The sequence below is a fragment of the Rhea americana genome, unplaced genomic scaffold, assembly GCF_003343005.1.
Source record: "Rhea americana isolate MKP2758 unplaced genomic scaffold, rheAme1 scaffold_64, whole genome shotgun sequence".
Taxonomy (NCBI): Eukaryota; Metazoa; Chordata; class Aves; order Rheiformes; family Rheidae; genus Rhea; species Rhea americana.
Window position 1 is genome coordinate 1,920,942 of NW_028186801.1, and position 21,562 is coordinate 1,942,503.

Here is a 21,562-nt window from a genome sequence, read left to right on the forward strand (position 1 = left end):
GATGCCTGAGTTGTTGCAGGCTCTAGAAAGGTTTTGCCTACATCTGCTGAGCCAGGCTGTTGGCTGCTTGCAGTTTCTCTGCATCAGCTGCAGTCTCGGGGCTGTGGGCTCACTGCTCCAGGCTGGGGCTCCCTGTCCTCCACACGTTTTATTATGTAGAAGATTCTTTCTCCTGATCAGACTTGGTAACTCCTCCAGAGGAGGCACCATCTCTTCCCTTCAAGGGACTCCAGTTCACCCAGCCTTACTGAAGGAAGCTAGGAGAACTGTGATTAAAAATAGAAAAGCAGAAAACATGTCTATCACAAGAGCAAATGGAAGTATTTGTCTGAAAAGGTGTTTTGAACATAAGTAACCTTCCTTTGCAACAGCTACCCAGTTTTTTTTCGAACTATTTAAAGTTTTTTGTGCTACTCAAAGCTTAACACTTCTATTGTTTCTGAGAATTTTAAGATAATGAAAAYGTAGCAACTCATGTTAATTAAGACTTTAGACTTCAATTTAGACTGTATGTATGCATTGTTTGAACTGACTGAGACTACTGGACTGAGAGTATGTTACTTCTCAGAGTATCCATGTACYTGATATAGGTACTTAAGCACTTCTTAAAGTGGAAGTGTAAACATTTAGCTACAGATAGATTATATTCCTCTCTGCCGCATCGTAAGTGTGCAGTGCAACATGCTTGAGTTGCTATACTCCTTTTTGCTTTGGGTGCCTAAAATTTCACCTCTCACTTGATCATATTTAAAAAAAGATACGACGTTCATAAATATAAATCTGTCTAGCTGCAGGAATGCTAAGAAAAAGTTACTGTGTCCATTGACCRTTTCCTAAGGGCTTTCTCTCTTTCTTCGTTGCTTTCCTTTGTCTTCTGTCTCCTTCCTTCCTGCCTTCATTATGTATAAAATACTGTAGTGCTGGACCTGTGGGAATGTGTCTTCTGTTCGCTTAAACTTTTTTGCCATCTCTCACTCTCTTTTTTTGTTTCCTTGGTCTCTCTCTTTTTTTTTTAATCTTTTGTTCTTTTGGTTTTCATTCCTTTCTTTTTTTCTTTGAGAAGATTTTCAAGTAGTCTTGAAATACTTTAATAATTATATTCCTCKGAATGGCCTTTACTTTTGCATTGCTTGCTTGCGTCCCGACTGAGCATTCCTTTAGCAAAATATATTCCAACTTCAATGCAGACTATGTAAGTAAATCTTTCCCAAATAAGTCACTTTCAGGAAAATAATTTAAACATGGTCTTAACATTCAGGAAATTAACCAGTGAGAGCGTTGTGRTTATTCCATTGAAAGAGGATGCTACCCTTTCAAGAATGTCAATATTTTGGTTTTTTGAAAAATGATTTTCTAGAACAGGACTGTTCTCCTGTTGCAGGATCAGAATATGTGCCAGGCAGATATGCTAGGTGAGGCCGTCTTATTTTTTTGAGTGTGGAAGAGAGATCTTGTAAACATTGAAGGTGTTAGTTATTCAAGAAGAGAAAGAAGAATGAACTGTTGGGCTTCCCTTATTTCTGCTCTTTCCATTGGTCTGGTCTCCCTTGTGAGGAGCACTGAAATCAAGGAGGCAAACTTAGGAAGTTAAGTAGCTGGCTTCATAGCCTTTTCAACTGATTTTGGTCTAGGGAAGGAAGTCCCAAGGCTAATAATCATCTGCCCATCTGCCACTTGTTATTAGAAAYTATGATTCAAAAAAAAAAAAAATCATCAGCCCATTTTCAGCTATTCAAATCAAATGTCAGTGCTCCAGGCTCACACAGTCCTCAGAACATGGTCTTACAGGACAGTACCACTGAGTCTCAGCTTCTCTCTTCAAACTGTTTTATTAGTTGTGTGTGTGTGTGTGTGTGTGTGTGTGTGTGTGTGTGTGTATATATATATATATATTTAAAAGATACTAAAAAATGGCAGAATATGAAGAACTCAAACTGGAATATACAGTCATGTTTTCATTCTTTCTTAATGTGAAGTGTAGTGCCAAGTAAGGTTTTAAAAGTTAGTCCTGATCACCATTATAATTGTACAATTGTACTGTTCTCATTTAATATCTCAACCCAACCACAGTCTTTTATATAGCTTTTTCTTTGTGCCTTTTTTTTTTTTTTTTTTTTTGCTTTAGAATTCTCCTTTGGAGCAAAAGACAATACCAGAAAATCTGCCCTCCCCAACAGACAAATATAAAGTAAAGTATCGTCAGTATGAGGCAGAGATGAAGGAAAGATACAAGCAGTATACTCAGAGAATTGCAGAAAAGAAAAAAGACCACATCCAGTGTCCAGAAGCTTCGAAAAAGGTAACTAACCAAGAAATAATTATATTTGTAAATGGCAAATGTACATTGGTATTTCATTACAGTATGTAGAGAGGTTTGCATGTATGTATAAATAATGTTCTTTTTTTTTTTAATAACTTCTGTGCTTTTATTACATAGATATTTCTATTTGTGGTTTCAGCAGCTAATATTGAGTAAGATATAAACCACAGGAAGTTTGTTGGGCTCTCTTGTTAAGACTGATAATAACAAGTATGTTACTGGCATGTAGTCTGTGGTAAGGAATGTAATACTTGCCCTAATAATGCATTTTTTAGCTTCAGCATCATTAGCATGAATGATAAGAATTTGAATCCTGAGCAGGTGAGAGGTAGTGGAAAGATATTGGTAAAAATCTTACCTCAGAATATATAAATGCATTAAAATCTTTTTCTTTGAGTATAGAAGTATGTTAATTATTATTATATTCAATTATAATCATATAGGCTTCTTTGTCAGCCTTCTATGTCAGTTTTCTTCATATCCTCCATATGGGAGATATTCCCATAATACCTCCAAACTGGTTTACAGGTCTCAGACTCTGTTATGTGCTTTGCCTTCTCCCTGTCCACGTCATATTTAACTTCTTTGCTGAGCAAGAAGCAGCACTTCAGCTGAGATGGGCTTTGAGCTCTTTGTATGATGACAAATCCTTTGGTTTTTGTTGACTGTTGCTGAACTGAACAGAGAAGGGATGGATTCTTCTTCAGAGAGATACTGTAACAGTCTGTCTTCTCTGYTGCTATTTTTTCACAAAGCTTGTAGGAACACAGTGTTTTTGAGACTTTTGTGTTTCAATATGGTTGAAAGCTGGTAAGGATTCAAAAGCTATGTGGACAGAACACAGAACAAGATTCTGTAAGTTCAATTTCTTAGAAATCCAGGGAAAATTTCTTCACAGAAATTAGCACAAAGTGGCAGAAGTGTAAACTGGGGAAAAAAAGAAAAGGGAATTTTTAATAAATGAGGACTCTTTTTACAGTTATGGAACTTTGTTATGAAAACAGTGTATTGTATTTTTGCATAGGATGCACACCTTGAAGACAGGCAGAATGATGATTTTACAGCTCTTGATGAGAAAGCTCTCCTTCAGCAATGCTATACAAGCAAGCCCTACAATATGCAGCACAGTGTAAGGAAATCAGAAGCCGTAAGTTTTCTTGTTTGTTTGTTTKTTTGACTGAAATGAGATTAACTGTCTAGACTATTACGATCTACGACTTCCTGGTGTTCCTGGTGTTGAGCCTTTGACAATTTGGTCCTAGTATGTAATTACACTTATTGAAATCCTGGGGATTTAAACAYTTGTTTCAATGGGAATGGAACTGAGCATTCCAGTGAGCATTTTTTAAATCTTATCTGTAATACATATATTTTATGYAGTATACATATACATGAAAATACAATTTATATAATTTATTTTTTTTCTAGAACAAACAAGTTGGTTTCCCTTGTTAATGCCTGAGATGGACTATGTGATGAGAACAGTCTTTGTAAGCAGTATGGGCTCTATTTTTGTTATTAGATCAGGTCTTCTATGGCTTTGCCTYAGTCTTCAAAATCCCCAAGGATAGAGCTTCTGCAGCATCTCTAGGTATCACATTTCTGTGCTACATTATTCTGCTTGTGAAATAGTTCTTCCTAGTGTCCATCCTGAGTCTTCCTAGGCTCCATTTGTGACTTTGGCCTCCTTTTACACAGTTGGCCACTGTCAAAAAAAAGTTTGACTCTGTCATCTTTGTAGTTGCCCTTTGGTTGCAGGCTACTTTTACAGTGCCCCTTAGCTTCCTCTTCTGCAAAATAAACAAACCCAGCTCCCTTAGCCTCTTCTTGCAGGTTGTGCGCTTTGGCCCCCCAACCCCCTGCTGGATCCTATTGTCTTGACCTTAGGGAGAGATCACAAACCAGAACCAGGTGCAGCCTCAGTAGCAGGAGTAGAAAGAAATAACAACTTCCCTTAAATGGATATATCCAGTATGTTTCTTTAATTTGTTTTGTAGACATGATTTTTACTCTTTTTAGGATTCTGTAGCAGTGTTGCCAAGTTAAGGTTAAGCCTTGAATTTAGCATTATTTACAGTGGAGAAGAACTTAAGATTTGATATTGCAGGTACATTAAGGTACATGTTGAACAGAGTTAGCATTCTACCATTGTCATGGAATGTTAAACTGTAAACAATCTTAAGAGACTGTAAAGGTAAAAAATGTTTTTCATTTATTCTGTTTTCTCATCTATATGCACTGAAGTTTGCATCATTGCAAACGTTGATTTGATTTCTAGTCTTACTAAAGCAAATGTGGATGTTGCACTCTTGAGGTCACTGTTCATTTCTATTAAAAAAAAAAAAGACTTTTCAGAAAGTATTCTTAAAGAACAGATAAAATGTTTCTTGTATTTTATACATTTAAACATCTGTGCTATAGGGAAAGGGTAATGACAAAAAAGTTTTAAGTATCCTTAGAATAACTGCTTAATGAATCAAGTAAGCTGAAAGGACTGAGAAATGGAGCAATGCAAGACCACAGAATTACAGATATATTGCAGCTGACATACTTTAAAGAAGTTAATAGGCAATTGAGAAGGATATCACAGGAACTGTTAAAAGCAATTCTATTACCAATTAGCAGTCATGGGTGCACAGACTGTCTTTCTAGGAGCATCTCTTAGGTTCACTCAGGTTCAAACTTTTGATAGTTGTAGGAATAACAAAAAATCAAAGTAGCTGTTGCATACATACTCATTCAGTTGGATATATGCTGCATCAGTTGTAGGCATTTAGTTTTAAGATGTCTTAAAAATTTGATTGAAAATATGCAATGTTAAAATTTCCTTTTACTGTAATCACTACTAAAATTCAGTTAAAGCAGAATTTCTATTAAATTTTCTGTCACTTAGAATGAAAATTCATATATTAAAGAGAAGCTGTAATACCTAATGTGATTTCTGTACTAATACRTGATGTCCTCTGGAGGCTACATGTAATATAATTAGCTTTGTGGAAGAAGCTCTATCTTGTCTGAATAATCACATGTTTTTGGACAAAAGAGGTAGTTATTTTTAACCAGTGATAAGCACTGTAAATTCAATATTTATCTCGGTAGTTTTGTAAACTCATAATAGAGCTTTTTTGTAAAAGCTGAAAGGAAGATGTTCCACAGAAAAGTACATTTAGTGACCTTCTAGTATTCAACTGAAATTCAAAGTGTAAATTTTCTTCTTAAAAGCCAGGTTCTTTTCATCATGCTAGTTGTTTTGGCTCTGTAGACTGTGGTTAATGAAATATACTGTGTTTTAGGAACCATTATGTATTACCACTGAGACCTTCTTTACATAATTCTTTTTAATGCATGTATTGTAAGAATGGGCAAAGATTCCCCAAAACCCTATAATTCAGAAATCTTTTAAGGCATAAAATCAGCTCAAAATAAACACCTTGGTCTGGTGTTGTATTGTTTATTTTGGCTAGTACTAGTCACTATTTACTTGAAGACTTGTGAATTAATGAATTATGGAATTAGTGATTATCCGTTACAGCTGCCTGGTATCTGGGAACCAACTTTCAATTCTTCTTCAGTTSTAGGGAGGCTTGATCTATTTAGAATTTGGTTTGAACACAACAATCTGCATGGAATAAATTACTAATCATAAAAATATCTTAATTCTTTGGTTTTTGAATACCTGAACAGTTGTGAAAGGTATAGATTGGGTTAGGAGGTTGCATTAAAACGCCTCAGAAATGATGACCTCTGATTTTCTCATACATCAAAATAACTTGGATAAAAAGGGCAAATGTAAGTTGCAGTGGAAAAGTTCAGAATTCTGGAAGATGAAATAAAGGRAGATTGTGGCATAGTTGTTGTGATTAAATATTCTTAGAAGTAACTTTTTTTTTTCATTCTCTGGGTTGAAATTTGTATGAAACATGTTACCTCGTATAGTACAGGTTATCGCAGGCTCTGAGGAATTTACAAAATAAACTTACTTGTACTTTCAGAGTTAATTTATTGGAAATAATGCAGAGATAAGGAAAGCTGTATGTCAGTAGAAATATTAGAATTCTCGTGTTTATTGACAACTGAAATTCATAGACAATTTGATTGTGTAGCAGAGAATATTATTTGTCTATTCTTCATGTGAATAGAACTCCCTCCATTCAAAAAAAGATGGAAAAACCCTTGAAATCCCCAATTAGTTGCACCATTAGTAAGTTATTGAAATGTCTGGTGTTCTATTTCATTTGTTCTCTGATAATTTTTACTTGCAGGAGGATGTAGCTGCTGAGAGGAGAAAGCAAACTGTAGTAGAACAGGTGATGGTGGATCAATTATCTAGGTAAGAGATTTTATTAAATAAAATTTCAGTTTTCTGTGGAGAAGAACTTGGATCTCTGAGCATTTGGCTTTTACTGCAAAGATGGTGTTTTGACCATGTCATTGTGAATCTTCTGTAGTGTTGCCATTTGTATTAAAAAACCTCAACTAAACAAACAAACCAAAACAGCCTCTAGTTTAATCGCTATGCATTAGTACAGTTATTGTTGAGATTTTTTTTTAATTCTATGCTAGAACTTAATGTTATTGTAAAACCTTTAAATTACTTTTTGAAAATAGCCTACTGTATCTCTCCAAAATGCATAAATGCCTGTTGTTATAAATTACACTTCTTCGGCATTGTTTCCCTTCTAAGAATGTCAGCTTTATTAATATTCTTTTATTAATACTAATGTACCATTCCTTCGAAGTAGAAGAGTATTATCCCAGTGCTAAGCAGGTAGGAAAAAAAGACACAGATAAATCAAGTTGGTACAGGTTGCAAAGGAAAGCACTCCTAACTTCATTGCTGTCCYTTTAGTTCCTATAGAGTGTTGCCTTTGTGTTGTAAGATACCATGCTATGTTAAGGAAGGGAAGGGGGGGGGAGTAGTATATAGGTAAAGAGGAGTATAGTAAAACTACCTTTCCTTATTATTTTTCCAAGGAACTTTTTGCATTTTTAAGAATACTTTAATAATTCTGAGACTTACTAAAGCTGTCTGGTCATGGCAATATAGTTTGGTGTAGGCTAGTTCAGTATTATTTCTCRTTACCTTACTTGTTTAAAACTAGTGTGGGCATTTCTACAGTAAGATCCATCTGTGCTTAGGTACAGTCTCTATAATTGTTTATACTGATACTATAGCCTATGAAATCTTGATATTTTTGAGATTGGAATGTTGTTATACTTCATTTTATTTTTTGTTTCATTTCCAACTGCAGTTTAGCAACCTGTATTGTACCTGTATTGTCTACTAATGCTTTTATGCTATTTAAAAGCTGAGGTATCAAGAACACAGTCAGCAAACTTGCATAAAGATATTCATCAAACATCATGTTTACATTTCAAATGTYATTGTAACAAGATTAAGAATATGAAATCTAGAAACAGTGCTCAATGCAGAAAACCCAGTATTCAAAAATAATACTTGTCTCGTCATATTTTTACAAAGAAATAAGCAAAGCAAGTGATTACAGGGATTATTTTAACAATATACGGGTTGTGTTGAAGTGGTTTTAATCCTACTGATGTAGGATTAAATGTGCAAYGTTGTGCATCTTGGATCACTTATGTTCCTTCTATGTTTAAACTCCTTCAGCTGCTTCTCTTTTTATTTTTCTTGTATTTCTTCTGCTCTGAACCCTTTGTTTTGACAGTRTCAAAACAATGTTCAGTAGTGCTGCAGCTGCAACAGGGTGAACTTTTAATTTTAAGAAGATCTCTGTTATGTTCCAAATATAACTGTGCCAGTACTGCCAAGGGAATTGGTATCAGAGAGCAGGATGGTAATCGGGGAAGATTAGTTCAAAACTGTCTCATGAAAAATCTATTAAAGGAAACACAAAAGATTTCTTGATTTTTTTTTTTTAATGGAGCTAAATTTGCAGTTGAATCAGTGTAACTAATCTGTGTGTAAAGATGGATCTGCATAGATCAGAGCAGTTTTATAAACTTAAATTATTAGCCATACAAAACTTATTTTTCCTTATGATTATTAACCATTTTGATAATGTAGAGGTAGATGCAATCTAGTATATTTTTAAAGTGCCTCCTCTTTTGTTTGATTGTTAAACGGATAAAGAGGATGGTATAACGTTCAGATTTCAGTTAATTTCTCTCGCGTCTGTTTGATGGGACTTTGGGATCCTGTAGACTGTGTAGTCAGGACCTTGGGAGAGGAAGTGCCTATAGTTTTGTTGAATCATGTCATTAGCCAGCACTAGAAAAGGCAGTGACTGATTTTTGGAAGGAGCTACTGATTAATGAAATAGTGGGAATGAGGGGAAAAAAAAATCCTTCATAATCCTCTGAATTATACCCATTAAGTTACTACAAGTGGTGCATTAGCAGACTATTATTGCATATATTTGACTTTGAGTAGTAGGTTCAGACTGCCTTTTTTTTTTTTTTTTTTTTTTTTTTTTAAAAAAAACAAAATCCAACACAAAATTAAGCATGGTTAATGGCTATCTCCATGTTCTTACTATTGCATTGTTCTCACTTTTTTTTAGTAAAAATAGGTGAGATTTGAAACGTATACTTACTTACTAATATGCAGAGGGCTTCTTTCTGCTCTTTTTGATTAGAGCTGTTATAAGTGACCCRGAGCAGTCCACACGTGCTGATACTGATCAGGCATCTCATGGACTTCCAGGACTTGAGACAGCACCACTGCGTTTTAGAAAGCGAACATTACATGAAACAAAGTAAGTTTTCTGTAGTGGTCATTCTTTAGAAATACATTTTTGTGCTCTGTTTTTTGATTGTTTTGGGCTCTGTTAAAGTCTTCCGTGATAAGTTATTTGATAAAAGCTTGTCTTTACAAGCACAAAGAAGCACAGAGAGACAATGGCAGGAGAGGGAACTTGAATAGTGCCCTACCTTTGCTACTTCTAGGCTTTTCACAGGGGAGTGATCAGACCAGTAAGTGCTCATCTCTACAAGCACAGAGGCAGGCAGGAGAACCCAAATTTTCTACTGAGAGAGATGGRCATCTTGTCCTTGCTCCTCCCAGGGCTGTCCCAGGTGAGCCATGGGTGGTTTGGTATCTTTTCCTAATATCCCTGATGCCTTTTTAGTTGTTTTGTTCCTGACTTGGACCCAGTAGTTTCATGTGAGTACTTTTCTGTAGCCTCCCTGTGCTTGTAATTGTCTGTTGAGACAGGATTTTGTGGATTCTCTGTATGTAATGATTGATTCAGAGTATTTGTAGAACCTTGGAGTACTATCCTAAGCTCATACTCATACTGTTCTCCATTACAGGGTTTTGCCAGCTGCCTTTGAATTGGCTGCATGCTTGCAACCTTCTGTATTTTTTCTTTGTTAAGATTCCCTTTCTTAGGTGCATAAAATTGCAAAAATACATATTAGCAAATGCTGATGTAGATCTCCACAACACAATCATACTTTCTTTCGTGTTTTGATTTCTGCAGAAATAGGTAACTGTATGGGCATTTAGATGTCATTCCTTGCCTGGGAACATTGAAATGGCTGCTCCAAGGGTTTGAGAAAGACCAGGAAAACATTTTGATCTATATAATGAAATGGATGTGGAGTTCCTATTTTTGTTTTGTTAATCTGTCTTAACGTGCAGGCAAACATCTGTTTTGCTTATTTTAGTACCATGTTCTGAAGGCTTTCTCAACAATTTTGTTTTATTTGTATTATAAAAAAAACAAACAAAAAAAACCCTCTTGTGATCTGTACTGATAAGGTTGATACAAAGTATTTAGATGGCTAAAGAAGACCTTATACGCGTATTTTGCAAGAAAATGTATTGTGCAGTAGAAACATAGTGCATGGTGAAGGTTTAATTCTTGACATCAACATATCTAAACAAAATATCCTATTCATACAATAGYTTCTGTGGATGCACTCTGCTTTTGTGTGGTGAACAGCTGTATGATATAATTGCAGAATGCCTTTCACATAACAGCTCTGAGTTGCTGTCTTACTTCAACTACAAGGGATCATCTCTTCAACCGGGTTGCCAAGGATACCATATTTCACATGTTTTGCTGTTCTGAAACAGTTGATTTTCATTTAATATTGCTTTGTGAGCGTATAGGTGTTAACATGTTGACTTATTTTCACAGAATAAAGACAAAATCAGGATTAACTGAAAACATTCTTTCCAACAAGCTACGCTTTGATAGTAGGGTTGTATCAAGGTAATCACAAACTTTATAAAGATTTTCAGTTCTATAAATTGATGAATGATGATCTTTACCCTCTTGATTAATTGCACTGAACCTTTCTTTCTGAGCCCTGTACTTAGAAAAAGGTATGTGCTGTATGGGTATATATTCACACATAATACAAATACAGATTTTGATGTTGCTGTTAGTGGTTTTACAGTCCCATTGCACAGCATTAAGATGCTTAAGTAATGTTATGTTACCATTTATCCATTTTAGCTCTGTGCAGGTCACAGGRATTGTGTACAATAGTGCTCTTAGTCATTGCACCTCATTTTTTTTTTATTATTATTATTTGCCTTACCTTAACATGTGGCAACCGCTGTGGATCAAAAGAATGACTTTATCTTGTTTGTAACACCTTACCTTCAGAACTTGCAGATTTAGCATATCTTTGTAACTGGTCTAAATTGCAGGGGAGGAGGGCATACAAACGTTCTTCAGCTCTGTACGTGGCTCTTCTGGAGCACTGAGCTGTATATTCTACTTGATAGACACAGATGAGGATTCAACCACATCACTTCATGTATCACAATGAATGTAGGAATTTTGATTTTAGCTAATCTTTTAGTTAATGAATGAAAATTACATTGGTATACTTGAGATGCAGTTTTGAAAGGGGTTCTTAATTCAATATTTGTTCTTTATAATACCAAGACGTGTCCAAATCTACAGATTGAATTACACAGTATTTCAGTGAGCAGAGTCAGGTATCTCTTTCAAAGAAAAGGATTACACAATAAATGAMATTGGACATAAAATATGTATTTCAAAATAGAAGTGCTATTTTTGTTTGAGTTGAAATTGATTTGTATAAATGCAAAAATCTAAAGATTATTTTCAATTTTCCTTCTAGAAATGGTCGTGATGCTTGTAGAGAGTTGATTGGATTTTTTTTTATGTATGACAGATCCATTACTGTCTATGAATTTCGACAATTTGGAAAAAATAGGTAGGATAAGTCACTTTGAAAAGGTTATTTGGACTGCATTATCTTTTACAACAAATCTAAGAGGCTTAACTATCGTTTTAAGATCAGATTTCAATTATTTCACAGAACAAATGCCTTGCCTTTCATTCAGAAGGGAATTTATCAACACCAGCAAGGACAAAAGAAGGGAAAAGTGTATGATCTTAGTGACTTCTATACTGTAAGTATTCTTCTATGGAACATACGTCAATATTGTTGATTTTGAAATAATATCTAGATATTAGAATTGCACATTGTGTTCTAGCATTAAGGGAAAGACTTTCAACTAATTTCAGTGGGCTTTTCCCACCTAAAATTTTCAGGAGTCTGGATTATTTTGCTGTTGGAATGTTTAGCGATTCTGCTTTTGTTTTCAGATTAAGCTATAGTTTGTATTTTTGCCACTAGAGGGCATAAGGCTGCAGACAGTGAAGGATTTCTAGACCTTAAAGCATGACAAAACTAACAGCTCAGGCAGGAGGATTTTGAAGATGAAATAGACTAAAGCATTTGTTAAAAATTAATAATCTTTGTAAGGTCTGCTGACACTTTTAACATTAAGGAATGACTGAATAGGTTTTATTTAAACCTAAGAAAATTATACAGTAATAGGTTTTAACTTAAACTTTGAGGAGATTTACCACCAGCTGTTTAGAAATAGCTTTGAAAAGAAACTTTTACAAAAACRTGTTAGCTTGAAATATCATTTGAATATATAATATCTAAAGTCAAGACTTGATCAAATGGAGCATTTTAAACTAGGCTAAACTTCATCCAGCAGCTAATCTCATCAATGAATGTAGATGACATTGCATCATCTGTACTGCTGGATTTGTGGGTTAAATGTTCCTGGTTTATAAAGACTTAAGCAGTTTTTCAGGTAGAAGATGTTTCCACTGAGTTTTCAGCCTTCCATCCCCCTACTAATCTTAAATTTAGAGTAAATRATGTATTTGAATATGAAAATAAAAGAACACAACATTAGTTTTTAAAGTATTTTGTCTAGTCACCTACCTTCTCTTAACTGTTTACATCTGGCTACCATGTAAGAGTTTACATGATTAAATAATTACTGTATGGTGGTTGCAACTATTCAGACTTTTTTTTATGGTTGCTATTGATATGTTTGCAACTTGCAGTGGAATGGTTAAAATGTGTTCTGGATAGAGATACCTTTTTAAGGCATCCAGAAAACGTACTGTTACTGAATTTTATAGCCTTTGCAGTAGTGTTTTATCTGTACATCCCCATATCTGCAAACTGTTTTTTCTGGGCTGACATTAAGATATACAACTGCCTCTCAAAGTCCAGGGGGCTGACAGATTTTCACTTACTACTTAGTGGTTTTTGGAGACTTTACAACTGAAGCCTGCATGGTATTACAGTTAGAACTACTGCTTCTGTGATTCTTCTCAGGGTTCCTTGCTWTTAGTCTGCTGCTTTTTCTCTCCTTCCACTTCCCTTTCTTCCTTCTTCTCCCAACTCAAATAACGTTTTGAATGTTGAAGTAAATGTAAGGTGTCCCCTGACCTCAACCTGGAGGGAAGAGGAGAATCTGTAATAAAATCATAGAATCGCAAGGTTGGAAGGGACTTCCAGAGTCAAACCCTCAGCATAGCTCGAACRGGGACTGAACCCGTGACCTTGGCATTAGCAGCACCATGTGCTAATCAACTGAGCTAAACCTAAATCAATACTTAGAAGGGACTATATTGGGAACTGTATATTACTATTAGTATATTTTTACCAGGATTTATTAGTGAAATACGGTAATTTTAAAGAATTACCGTATATTTAAACAGTGCATGARCGATTTGAACTTTGGAATGGCTACTTTATAGTTGTTTGTGTCTCTCAAATCTTACTGTTGTTCAAAATAGCTGTGAACGATTTCTTGTTGTTTGAAAGGTGTTTGTTGTTAAATCAGTGTAGCACCTTCTACATCCTGCATTCTTCCTTTTTTTTTTTCACTAAAAAAAACAGCTGCAGGCTCCAAGATGATAATTGTTACCTTTCACACAGCGATTTGTCTAGTAGAAGAGCCTACTGTGGCCTAATTCACAGCTCGGGCATGTGAGATTGTAGAGCATTGTTCCTTCACAGCCTGGCTCTGCTTTTCTGTTTTTCTTCTCCTTTCATCATTATGGAATCCAGAAAAATCCAGGTGCAGAACCTGTTCTACAAAATGTATAATGGACTTGTGATTCATTATGTTCTGTCCTCAGGGAGCAAACCTCACTTTCCGAAGTGTTGATCATAATCTTCCAGAAAGTGTTAAGCAGAACCCTGTTCTCACCCTTCGTGTGACAAGTATTGATGAAGCAGCTATGGATTTTCTAAAGTAAGTGCAGCTGTTTTTCAAATTACTCTTCCTCCCTTACAAAAAAGTTTGTTTAGTTGTTTTTTTTTTAATTGGATCTTCATTATATTATTTATACTGTTAAAAATTCTATATTTAGGTTGTTGTTGGGAAGAAATAATAGATGTGAATGGATGTTTGGTAATTCAGTAATTTGTTAGAATGATAAGGGGTAATTTTAAGAATTAATTTAATTATGAAACTATTCTGTTTCCCTGTGTTTGGAGTCAGATTTTTTTATATACAAGTCATATACTGAAATTTTTACGTGATGAACTGAAGTGCTGCATTTGGGAAAAGTCATTTTTTAAGTGATCAACAGTATCACTGAGTCTTTTGACGCTTATGTTTCAAACGAACATGAAACAGTCAGACATGATAATGTTACAGTTTTTGAACAGAAGTAGGGGGAAAGACTTCAGCGTGTGCATGTTCTCTCACCCAACTGTATGCACACGCTCTCTCTCTCTCTCTTTTAATCTTCTCCTTCCATTTATTTTTCATTTATTGTCATTCTCCAGATATTGACATGTGAAGACTACATCTTACTTTATCATCGCATTTGCTTCTTGCCCCTTTTGGGGTACTGAACCCAATGTTCCAACAGAGCCTTTTCTCACCCACTCTTCTAAGGCTCTGAGATTCTCTGTACATTGCAGCTTTAGTATTTTGGTGGAAAGAGGTGTGCTGCTTACTGCGACAGAGGGTAATGTTTGCCACTAGCACCAATTCTGCATTTCCGATGAAGAAGAAAATGAGTCTTGATAACATTATCTCTGCTACTGCATATCATCCAGCCCATCAGTGTTGGGAGAGCTGGAGTAGGGAGTGCACAGGGCTAGTATTGATACCTAGTAATTTGATATTGTTTGGTATTATATGTCTTTAGAATTAAGATGTTAATACTGATAAATTGCCAGTTTTCTCCTCCTCCTTATTTCAAGTGAGGGAAAACAAAGAGGAGGAAGAAATAGAATTCTCTTTCTGTTACATGCTATAATTAACAACACCTACAAGAGAAATATGGAGGTCACAGTTTATGAACACTTAGCATCTCTACAACCCCCATTTGCATTAATTTAACATGACTGACAATGTTTGACTGTTGTGGCTGAATGTCCCTGTTATCATCAGTATAGTTTACTGTGGCAAAGAACTATGAAGAACATAGTTTTAAGTGCATCTCTTGTTGCTGAATCACTGTAATTTTAGTGGGTACAGTAAACCATCAGTTAGTGAAGTTTCTGATTTGGGCATTTTTTAACGTTTTAATAGTGAGATGTGAGTGATCCCAGTGTGTTTCACTGGGATATATAACTTAGTGGGTTTTTTGTTTTGTTTTGTTTTATTCCTTTTCTCTTTCCTACTGAAAGAAAACTGGTCTATGTCTGCAAATAGCTCTTCCCAAGAGGACAGGCTGTTGTCATAGGGAGAAAATTATTTCCTCCTTGTGCATTTCCTTTCTTTTATGATCAGCAGAATGTAGGTGTGATGCTGATACAGCTCAAGAGAATACATTTATGTAGCAAAAAGCTCCTTTGGAGCAGTATTTCTGTAATTTTTCTTTTGAAGTGGTTTTGGTAAATTAGATTCTTTCATAGTCTGAAAGATGGGAGTTTCTTAGAACTCTTTCAGATGATTAGTGAATGGGTGATCTTTGAGTATGCACCATTTTGTAGATAATATTGTCATCTTAATATCTATATAGAAGTAAACTGTCTAGGAAATGCAGTGTCTTCCTCTGAGGTGTCTGGATTTTATTGTTGATACGCTGGTTCTTAACACAGGATCTCATACCAAATTTTCATTTTGATATGRAAATTTATTATATTACTACATTTTCTGAACATGGAAGTTACTTAACGGAATTGGAAATACAGTTGGAGCTTTGTGAATTGAAGTTTGATGAAGAGTTAGGCTATAGTAGATATTGCAAGATAAAACTTTCATAGAATCACAGAATGACTGAGTTTGGAAGGGACCTCTAGAGATTCTCTAGTCCAGCCCACCTTGCTCAGAGCTGGGTCAACTAGAGCAGGTACATCAGGACTGTGTCCAGTTGGGTTTTGATCATCTGTGAGGATGGAGACTCCACAGTCTGGGCGTCTTGTTCCAGTGTTCAACCACACTCAGAGTGAAAACTTCTTTTTTTTCCTAAGTTCAAACAGGATTTCCTGTTTGTCAGTTTATGCCCATTGCCTTTTGTTCTTTGACTAGGCACTACTGAAAAGAGTCTGGTTCCATTTTCTTTACTCCCTGCAAGCAGGAATTTATATCGAATAGTAAGATCCTACCCGAAGGTTTCTCTTCTTGAGGCTAAACAGTCCCAGCTCTCTGAGCCTCTCTTCATATGCCAGGTATTCCAATCCAGTTGTAGAGTAGGAACAGCAATAACAGAGCCATAGTTAAATACTTTCTAAAATTAGAAATAGGAATTAGCTTTAGTTAGAATAATGTAACTTTTCTTTCTGCAAGTGCTTAAATACATGGAGCTTGTTCTTACAGTGATATTCACTGTACAGTCCCTTTACACTGAAAACTCTGCAAAGCAGCCATTGTGAGTTAACAATCCATAAAACAGTAAATTTCAATTGAGTGGTTTATAGAAATATATAGTTGTATGATGCTTACTGTTAATTGTTCTCTCCCTGCAATGTTTCCATGAAATGGGAAACAATACAATTTAATTTTGGATCATTTATGTAAGATTTTGCGTCTCTGAAGCATATCATTTTGTTACACAACTTCATTTGCTAATCTGGTACCTGTAGAGTTTGGAGTTGATTGAATATTATCTCTAAAGGCTTCAGAATCATGACCTGCTCTTCAAGTCGTAATTCAGGTCTGGATTTTCTGCTACAAATTGCTGCTTTTTTATTCTCTCTCAAGTTAAAGTATGTTCTCTTAGATTTTTGTAGAAAGTCTGACTGTCTTTTCTGAGACCAGAGATTATTGAAATTGAACTATCTGCTTTCTCTGGTACAAAACTATTAAAGCGAGTCCTTGTCCCCCCGTTGCTGCAATCACAGAGAATCCTGMTCAGATAGTCTGTTGCAGGTTTTCAGGAGGTCCTATGCCCTGCCATCACAGATCATGAATCCCTTGTATTTTAGATGTGTTTTAGAGAGGGCGAGTCATTTTCTCTTACTGGTTGTTAACTCTTTCTTCCCATAGATTTACGGGATTTGAGTTAGCCARGCTTCTGAACTGCATATTGGGAGTTGCTCAAATAGGTGAAAAATCCTTCATAGATAGCAGAGAGGAAATCTTTGGCCTCAGAAAACAGAAGAAAGTACTCCATGGCAAGGCGCAAATGAGCAAGCAGCATTAAGTTGGCAGTAGTGCTTGTGTCTCTGCATTCCTCCTCTGAATAAAGTAATTAGTGAACTTTTTTTATTCTAGTAAGTTCTTCTATAGTATGGTCTTTTATTGAATCAAGCATTATAACAATTTCTGAGTGGTGTTGCTAGAAATGTATCCTAAAAACTCCTGAGAAGTGAACAACTTGCCAGACAAAACACAAATTTTTAAATATAATTCCTAGATATAATTCCTAGACCCTGTGTAAGACATGCTGATCCAGTTTTAGGTCTATAGGATTGCTGGTGTTTCTTGCCAGAACAGTCATACCTAGAAAATAAACCTTTTTCTGACAGCTCTGAGTATTATTTTTGTTTATTTTGACAGACCTACAGTTTGCCTATATGAATGACAGCAAATWGAAATGACCTCAGAAGTCTTTGAGTTGGATTCTATGTCTGTAATTGTAACTAATACTGCTTTCTTTAGAAAAAGATGCAAAACATAGTATCATGGAAAAATGCGTATCTTTCTTCTTTTTATTAGCTTGTATTGAAATGAGAAGGCTTATGTATTTTCCAAATCAGGCTTTAATTGAAGCTAGAAGTGTTCTGTTTAGTCTCCAGTGCAAGAAAAGACTTGTGTGCTTTACTAGTACCTTAAACTCAGTAGTTAAGACTTCTTTGTGTTTTTTTTTCAGAAGGTGTCGTCTTCCCTCCAAATCTGCACTCAAACACCTGAACTAAGAAAAGTTGGGGGGAGGGAGTGTGTGTGTGTGTGTGTGTGTGTGTGTGTGTGTGGTTTTTTTTCCTGTGGATCTGTATAACTTACAGTTAGCAGTGTGGACACTTAAAATAGTATTAAATACGGTTTTAACATTCACATTATCACTACTTTTTGATTACATGGACACACTTAAAGAAATTGATCTATTGAGACATTGATTTGAGACATTTCTTTTTTGAGGAAGATATCTGTGCAATGTCCAGTTGAAATGGCATCAGTGTTTAAGTAGATCTTTTCTTGAAGATTTCACCTTTGTTAACATTTCTTGAAAATGGCTGAATAAAGTCCTGTAACAAATAGAAAACTGAAYGGCAAGTTTACTGTCATTCTTTTGACACCCTATTAGTCTCATATTCTAAATATCATCAGATGTTAAAATCAGTCAGACTCTGAACAGTGTGTTGTTTAACAGGGTATTAAAAGAAAAACTCTATGTTTAGACACATTTGTTTCCATTGTTTCCCAAGATTGCTAACAGCAGTCACACAAGTGCTCACAAGCCTTTTAGTTTTAAAGTTAATTCATTTCCTATTTTTTGTCTGATCATCTTGTCACTATTTTGTCTAGTCATTAATATTTAGTTCAAAGATTGTGGAGGAAATACATGTTTCTCAAGATGCATTTGAAGTGTATGCAGTATGTGCCCCAAACCAGAACTTGTAGTACCTTTGTTCTCTTGAAGTTTTTCTGTGCTATCTCACAAGATTTTTGTGTGCGTATGTGTGAGACTCCCATTTTGCATTTTTGGGAATTCATCAACTTTTTTCAAGCATTTTTATCTTTTAGAAGTCTATGATTTGTTCATTATAGTCTTCTTAAAAGTACATTGTATTGTGTTACAGGAACAAAGTAGAGAAAGGCATTTTTCAACAATAATTAGCCTACATGCGTGTTTGTCTTGCTTAAAGTCTTCATACCTGAGAACTCCTCAGGTACCTCCAGACTTCTGTCAATATAATGTCTGTTCCCTTTCTGAACAGTTTCTCCTTCAGCTGGCAGACTTTTCATACTTCTTGTTTAGCAGATTTCTGGGAGTTTTTCATGGGAGCTGTTTGTAGGTTGCCTGGAGAAGGTGTGTCATGGCAATTAAAAGATCTGGAATTCTCTTTTACTACTCTTGCATGCCACTGATGGATTGTGTCCAGAACACTTCCTCCTTGGTTCAGGGCTTACCTCAGTAAGGTGAATCAGAACCTTTCCTGCCTGTAAGGATTTGGTGACGTATGGAATATCTGAACACTAAGGGAAAATTTTAAATAATTCTATCCCTCTGCTGAGGTATTCTTTAGTAGGGGTATGTTGCTGAATTGGTCCCCAGTGTCCATTAAGTGATACTATTCTTGGTCTGCATTATGGAAAACAACTTATTCTACCCTTCTTCTGTCTGGCTTATAACAATGTTAGTCTTTTTGTCCTTGTGTCCCATTAGTGATGAATGAGGAGCTAAGACATGAAACAGATGGGGGGCGGGGGGGAAGTTACTTAATTGTTTTCTTTCGGTTAGCAGTTTCACTTAGCATTTAACTAGCTTGCTAGGAAAGTAGAGATTCCAAACGCAAATTATATAGTTTTGAAATTTCTTTTCTAAAGAGAGGTTTCTTTTCCTGTTCTTAAATAAATGTTACTGGTTAACAAATTTCTGGTGGTATTAGCTTGAAGAGTGGGACTTAATCTTGAAATTTGGTTCTGGAGATTTTACACACACGAGGAATGATCTATGATTAATGAATTAGYAGAGGAGGTGCTAATAGAATATTGTCAGACAAGAATTTCTGCATATCTGCAACTACTGAGCAATGACTTCTGTATGGGCCACAAACTAAAGCAGTTGGATACTATGCTTGTAAGGGTACCATAAGAATTAAATTTGAAGYTCAAAAATTTTTTACTACTTTTTTAATTCAGTAACATTACATGTATATCCACCAATCAGTATAAATTTTGACTATTTTAGAGCTACTTCTGTGGAACTCGAGCAAGAATTTGACAGGCCAGAGACTGATGACAGCAAAGTTTTCAGGAAGATCCAAGGTTTGTATCTATTAAAACCCACTTAATTTTAATTTCTTTCTGTTTATAGCTCAACACAAAGAACAGTAGTGACATTTTAAGGATTTTATTTGTATAAATGAAATTAAACAGAAATTAGATTTTTCAGTTAACATGATTATTACTGGAATCTGATATCAGAATAAAACATTCACAAGAATATTGCATCCACTCATAAATACACCTTTTAATTTTCTTTCTTTAAATAAGAAGTCTAGCAAGAGATCGTAGAAATTGTACAGAATAATTATGAACGTAATCAATAAAACATTACTCTAAAAATATACTAAAGCGTGGCACTGATTTTGTGTTAAATTGGCACTGTTTTAAAAATTACTGGCAAAATGTACCAAATACCATCCCATTTCTTCAGTTAATTTTGTAATATTATGTTAATCATCAAAAGAACTGTCTAAAGGTATTTCAGAATATTGAAAAGTTGATATTTTTCATAGTCTATAATATTGAGTTAACTAATATGTGAGTATATATCGATTAGTATATGCTGGAATACGTAACTAAATTTTACCAGGTTGTTACCTACAGCTTTTTGGACAAGGGCATATCTTTGTATTTAAAATTATAGAAAGATATTTGTACACTGTTGTTGATCAGAGATTACAAAGACAATATGCAAAAACTGTTGAATTTGACCAGCTCCTGAATTGTTCAAATATTTGCTGTCATTAGCTAAACCTTTTTTTTTTTTTATGTAGTCTTAGAACTAAAATCTGCTTTGACATTTACTTAAAAAAATCATTGACTAATAAATTGGGGAAAGTTTTTATCTTCTTCCTTTTTTTTTTTNTCATACATGCACATTGATTTTTGCGATTATCTGATTGTATCTAACATTTGCTGATGTGGCCTGCAAGAAGGTTACATTATGACCTATTTTAACATGCTGAGTGTGATCTTTTACTGGAAACAACTCCCACATTTTGATTTATAACTGTAAATATTAGTAGTTTGAAAAAATAGTAGGATAATAGCAGATGACTTGCATTAACAGAGTATATTCAGAAATTTGGACACCCGTAAAGCCTGCCTACTACCTAGAGATTTTGATACCACCATCATTTTTACCGTATAAATAGTTTTGTGGATATTTTTTGGAAAAATTTTGCTGAATCACTTGTATTTGTTCTTGTTTCCACATTTGTTTAACATTTCTGTACAGTGAATGAGCAATTCTGTGTCCCACAATCAAAAGTTTGTATTGCCGTAGGGTGATGTTGGTATATTGCTTTCTATGTTGAATGATGATATGTAATCATTTCTAGTGGAATTAAGCAGTTTTTTAGTTTGAGCATACGTAGAGTGAAAAACGTTCTTCCTTTGCTTGTGTGGCCTTTATAATGGTTTGTCAGATGTTGCTGTTCTTCATATGGCTTCTATGAACTTCAATATGACTTCAAATGTTGAGCAACTGAGTTCCGTTTTGAACTGACATTTTCCCCTCAAAAGTGAGCAAGCCTGGATGTATCATTTTAACTAGTAGTCATAAGTAGTTGTAGTTTTGTTTTATTTTAAATCATCTACAAAATATG

General features: G+C 35.0%; 1 protein-coding gene across 6 annotated transcripts in view; it reads left to right on the top strand.

Annotated features, from left to right (window-relative positions):
- The window catches only part of CAPS2 (calcyphosine 2), a 35,274-nt gene that overhangs the window by 6,568 nt on the left and 7,144 nt on the right, over positions 1-21,562 (top strand). For 4 of the 6 annotated variants that reach the window (XM_085320503.1, XM_085320505.1, XM_085320502.1 and 1 more), the window contains 9 exons: positions 2,126-2,299; positions 3,345-3,467; positions 6,583-6,650; positions 8,938-9,057; positions 10,447-10,521; positions 11,405-11,500; positions 11,606-11,699; positions 13,744-13,859; positions 19,918-19,994. In XM_085320503.1, coding sequence (XP_085176629.1) covers positions 2,126-2,299; positions 3,345-3,467; positions 6,583-6,650; positions 8,938-9,057; positions 10,447-10,521; positions 11,405-11,500; positions 11,606-11,699; positions 13,744-13,859; positions 19,918-19,994 — 943 coding nt within the window. The remainder of the gene's footprint in view (positions 1-2,125; positions 2,300-3,344; positions 3,468-6,582; positions 6,651-8,937; positions 9,058-10,446; positions 10,522-11,404; positions 11,501-11,605; positions 11,700-13,743; positions 13,860-19,917; positions 19,995-21,562) is intronic. The other 2 variants (XM_085320504.1, XM_085320506.1) reach the window with 2 other exon arrangements.